The sequence below is a fragment of the Diaphorina citri genome, unplaced genomic scaffold (assembly GCF_000475195.1).
Source record: "Diaphorina citri unplaced genomic scaffold, Diaci psyllid genome assembly version 1.1 scaffold359, whole genome shotgun sequence".
Classification (NCBI taxonomy): Eukaryota; Metazoa; Arthropoda; class Insecta; order Hemiptera; family Psyllidae; genus Diaphorina; species Diaphorina citri.
The window spans coordinates 211,444-217,010 of NW_007377794.1; the positions used below are offsets into that span (position 1 = coordinate 211,444).

The 5,567-nt window shown below is 37.9% G+C and overlaps 1 protein-coding gene across 3 annotated transcripts in view; it reads left to right on the plus strand.

Annotated features, from left to right (window-relative positions):
• Positions 1-1,380, plus strand: part of LOC103508010 (corticotropin-releasing factor-binding protein) — a 36,341-nt gene extending 34,961 nt beyond the window's left edge. For all 3 annotated transcript variants that reach the window (XM_008472537.3, XM_026822728.1, XM_026822729.1), the window contains one exon: positions 1,236-1,380. In XM_008472537.3, the coding sequence (XP_008470759.2) occupies positions 1,236-1,352 (117 nt within the window). In that variant the 3' untranslated portion in view covers positions 1,353-1,380. The remainder of the gene's footprint in view (positions 1-1,235) is intronic.
• Positions 1,381-5,567: the final 4,187 nt, after the last annotated feature.

Consider the following 5,567-nt stretch of genomic DNA (forward strand, 5'->3'; position numbering starts at 1 on the left):
AAATTTTTATAAACTCAATCAACAATGCACTATGAAAAACAAATTCAGTGCAAACTCAAAAGTACCACACGCCACTGGTGCGAACAAGTACTACACGCCACTGGTGCGAACAAGGAAAATCAGAATTTAAAATAGAGCTTGTGGGAAAGTAAAATTTGAAAGTTTCTCAGGCACCCTTGCTAGGTACCTACCTGCTGAATTTGGTTTCCCGCCCAGATCGAAGATCTGGATGCAGCTTCTCTCGTGTGCGGAATGTAAGAGGTGCGTCCAGCAGGGATATTTTAATACTTAGTTACCTACATAGGTAGGCTATAAAAGTTATATAATTGGTATCGTTATTGCTGTCAATGGGCATTGTAGATGTAGATTATAGATAGCTAAGTCGTTCTTCTTTTTCTTTTTTGCCTTTTCCCGTGTACAGACGGGGTCGGCGTTTGTCGTCAGCCTCTCAATCAGCCCTAACTAGGGTGATTGTGATTGCTTTGGGCTGACATTTGGTTTTGGCTACAAATTTTACAAGTGGATGCCCTTCGCACTCCCTACCCTACCCTACCCTAAACAGTTAGGTACTAATACTAATAAATGGACATTGAGAGTAATAAATGGATAGGTATGATAAATTGATCTTGTACCTACGCTACGTCAGAAGAGCACTGATCTAACCTATGTTAGGTACCCAAACAACAGCCCAGTCATAGATACCTACCACATTAAATTTATACCAACTGCTAGGCTGAGACTGAAAGGAAGAGCGGTTAGGTGGAAGAAATCTAGATAGAAATATTTTATGTCCTCGCCAAGGGATTTTTTTTTTTTTAATTATTGGGTATTGAAATCCATTTTTGGAGGGATTTGACTCCACTCTTTAGTGATCGTATATAAGGTTTTACGTTTTAGTGATGGATGTTTTAATGATACCCTACTTCGGGAACAAGCTAACCGCTTACTTTCATTTATTTTAACTCACCCAGCTCAAGTGGGGCCGGGAAAAGCCAATAGTATAAGCATTTGCCCAGATGGTCACCCATCCGAATACCAACCACAAGAGTCGTTGATTAACTTCAGTGACCCATTGGGAACTGGTACATTGAACGTGCTGTCACCCGACCGCTGGTTTTTCCCCCCAAATACCCACCTAGAATATTGAGTGTAGAATTCAGCAATTGCAATACTAATAATAGAAAGTAATAAATCAGTCTAACAATTGCTGTCAATTATTGTGCATTCTATTTCAGTGTGACAAGCGTGGTATGCCTGACTATGTACAACTGGGCGGAGCGGAAGGATTCGATTTGGCTCAACTTTCCGTGGTGGATTCCATCTGTGGACTAGACTCTATCCCGAGTAAGTAACTAACATCCTGATCCTAAATCTTGTCTAAAGGTGTGTCCACACATAGTCGACCGGCTGTCGATCGATGAGATGAATCTATGTTGTCGAGGCAGTGTGGACTGTTCAGTCGACATCGATCGACGGCCGGTAGACTATGTGTGGACACACCTTATGATGATACCTACCATTTCAAACTAACATCCTGATCCTTAATCTTGTCTAAAGGTGTGTCCAAACATAGTCGACCGGCTGTCGATCGACGAGATGAATCTATGTCGTCGAGGCAGTGTGGACTGTTCAGTCGACATCGATCGACGGCCGGTAGACTATGTGTGGACACACCTTATGATGATACCTACCATTTCTATCTACATATTTGGGACCTGGTAGGTACCAACTCAGCCTAGCCCAATAGCGAGTTCTATCTTAAGCCGTAGAGTAGTTCTCGTAGGTACGTTAGATAAGAAATGTTCAAAAATCTCGATTGGGTTGACGGTACATGTATAAAAGGGGAATGCCGTTAATGTGATGCTTGCCTTAGTGGAAAAAGGACCTACCATACAATATCATTTTTCCATTCCGATTAAAACTCCTTTTCAGAACGGGACCTGGTAGGTACCAACTTAGCCTAGCCCAAAAGCGAGTTCTATCTTAAGTCATAGAGTAGTTCTCGTAGGTACGTTAAATAAGAAAGGTTCAAGCATCTCTATTGGGTTGACGGTACATAAATAAAAGGGACATGCCGTTAATGTGATGCTTGCCTTAGTGGAAAAAGGACCTACCATACAATATCATTTTTCCATTCCGATTAAAACTCCTTTTCAGAATTTAACTCTTCTTGTCAGAAAAGATGGTGTGGGATCAAAAGATGGGTCAAAAGGACTCGAGATTTTTCTTAACACTTTAATTTTAATAAAATCTTGAAACGTGAAAAGGATCAAAAGAATTTACTCAAATCGGAAGCAAAGCAAACACTCTCCAGAAACAAAGACAGCAAAAGATTTGGATAACAAAAGATTTGGAGAATATGGAAGCAAGATTTCCATTTTATATTTGCTTTCTTTTTCGTTCTGGCTTTGTTTGAAAATAACGAGTGGTGTTGCAAAGAAAAAGAAACAGATTATTTGTAAAGGAGTTCTGTTTCCATCAACTCTCTTTTCACTTATTCTTATATACTCTCTCTTTTCTCTTACTCTTTCTCTCTCTCTTTTCTCTTACTCTCTCTCTTTTCTCTTTCCCTTTCTTACTCTCACTCTTTTTTGTCTCTCTCTCACTCTCTTTTCACTTACCTACTCTTTCTCACCCTCTTTTCCTTTATTCTTACCCTCTTTCTCTCACTCTCTTTTCCCTTGCTCTTACTCTATCTCTCTCTTTCTCTTTCCCTCTTTCCCTCTGTCTCTCTCGCTCTCTCATCTCCTTAATAGATACTTTTTGTGCTTCTATCTCTCCACTTCATTTTTCCTTTTATAAATAATACATACACACCTAGGTACCTCTCTCTTTTTCCTATGTCTTCTAATTATATTGAGAAAATGGCTTTTTTCTTCTTCTCCCAATTTCCCTCTCTTCTCTTTCTTTCATTCCTCTCTTTCCCTCTCCATTTCTTTCTCAATATTTGTCTTTCATTCTCCCCCTCCCTTTCTTTTTTCTCTTTCTCTTCCCCCCTCTGTTCCGTTATTTCTTTCTTTCTCTCTCTTTTTCTGCTTTTCTCTCTCTCCCCCTCAATTTCGTAATTTCTTTCTCTCTCTTTCTTTTCGCTGCCTTTCTTTCTCTCTCCCGTCCTCACTTTCTCGTTCTCTATCCCTTCCTGGCTCCCTCTGATTCTGTCTCTCCCTCCTTCTCTCACGGTTTATTCTTATTTTTCCTCCTTACTATTTTTTTCTTCTTCTTCTTCTCCTTCTTCCTTTTCTCCTACTCCTTCTTCTTCTTCTAATTCTTCTTTCTCTCTTCTTTGTCTTCTTCTTCGTCTGTTTGGTAAAAGGTTGTGACCCGCTGGCATTAACACGGTTCTTGTGTCTTCGCTGTTCCTCATTCTATTGTTTATTTCGTCGTTATCCTTCTTCCTTTTGTTTTACTTGTTATTCTCCTTTTTTCCCCTTTTATCTTGTTACCTACTCACACCCCAATCACCACCTTCTTTTGTTTTCTTGTCTCCTTCTACACCTACACCTACGTTTCCTTTGTCTTCTTATCCTCAGATCTTAATAAACCTACCTCCTACTCATTTGCTTAGTAATATTAATGAGGAATAATGAACTTACATAAAAAATAATCTTACTCGTATGTAGGTACCTAGCTTAAATTAATATGATCTGGTATGTTAGGTACATTGTACATTGGTATAGGTACATATGTATCCCATGTTTATCAGTTCAACCTACCTAGGTATGTATCTGTCTCATTTACTCATTTTCAAAATTTTGTAGGTAGGTAGGTAGGTATAAACAACAGTATTCTCAGCAAAAAAGTCCCCTAAAGTTGGTAGGTAAAACGTAGGTACCTATTTGTAGAGCGGAATTTGCGCGAATGACCTGTCATTTATCAATGTTAAAGCGCCTTTAGGGAGGGGGGACGTAGGTACCTATACGTTTCTAGGTAGTATCTAGGAACTATATATTTTTAATGCAATTAAAAATTTAAAATTATTAAAATTTAATGCAATTAAAAATTATTTTTAGTACAATTAAAAATTGTTCAGATTTTTTCCCCCCTCTAATTATAAATTATTCTTTTTAGCATGAAGATAGTCAAAATTTATTATTTATTATGATTTATAGTCAACTTGAAGCTAGAAAGCTTTGGATAAAAATAATAAAAAGGAATTTTTAAGCGATATACTCGTAATATCACAACTTAGGGTTGCCAAAAGGGCAAGGAAACTTTCATAAGGGTTGCCAAAGGGGCAAGGAAACTTTCACTTAAGTAATTAATGAAATTCTCTCTTTCTCTTTCTCTCTCTTTCTAGTCTCTGTCCCTTCTTCTCTTTTTTGGTTCAGATGATAACAAATTATTCATATAAAAAACATTAAATTTGTTTGAGAAAAAGAACGAAGGGAGAATTTTAAATGTAACGACAATCATTACAATCAGATTAATTAATTTTATTCCATGAATTTTTTATTTTTCATCTCTTCTAAAAGTTCAATACCGTATCGGTTTAGGTCGAGGAAAGGGGAGGAATAGGTAGGTACGTTTTGCTAGATACGAATACAACGACTTACTTATCAACTTAATCAACTTATCTACACTAGATCTCATGTTTAGGAACGAGAATAGAAATTATTCTCCTCGTTTCTCTTGGGGTGGGGGAATAACTTTCAGTTCATCACTATTCTGATTCACATGGCCAGAAATTCAACCAATAATTTGCAAAGACATTTTTCAGTTCCGCAATGGTCAGTATTTCTATAGATTTTTCATCAAAACAAAAATAAACCCATAATAATAAATCAATCTTTAGAAAGTAGAAAGTGAAATTTCATTTGACCGAATTTCGGAAAAAGTCTGGAGTCGGCTTGAATCATACGATACTCGAGGGGAATCACGTGATTCACGTGGACCAATCAGAATCGAGGAAAATTTCTACGTGGCAAACTTTAGCTTTCTACGCATTTGGAATCGGCTAGCAAGTTCAGTTCTCGGCCAGCGGTTGATCGAGTCAGTCAGAGTTGTGATCGTAAGAATCTTTTTCAACTTTCAATTTTTTAAACGCAATAATGATAAATCAACATAAAATCAATTTCTTTTAACATTTTTTCGGTTCGTTCGTTTTTGTAGTGTGGTGCTTTCATAACGTAAGTAAATCAAGGACTTGAAGTGCTTTATCAATAAATAAACTTGAAGTAGTTGAAAGGAATTTTTTCTCCTCTCTAGAAATTGGAATAAATCAGGGGTGAGATGAAAGGGGGATGTGCCAAGGTCGTGTGAGAATAGCCATTCAGCCTCGTGAGGCCAATCGAGGATGTGGATGAGATCTTAGACTTCCCGTCCTAGAGAAAATCTGAGGTATGAGGTGGCTTTAGACGGGGAATCACTCGTTCAAAAAGACCTTTCTCGTATTTTGCAAGCAAAAAGGGCGTCAATAAATATGTACTTCTATTAAGTGTGTATTACCCTGTAACTTGTACGTCGGAGAATCAAAAAAAGGGGGATGTGCCAAGGTCGTGTGAGAATAGGAGGGGTCATTTAGCCTCGTAAAGCCAATCGAGGATGTGAATGAGATCTCAGACTTCCCG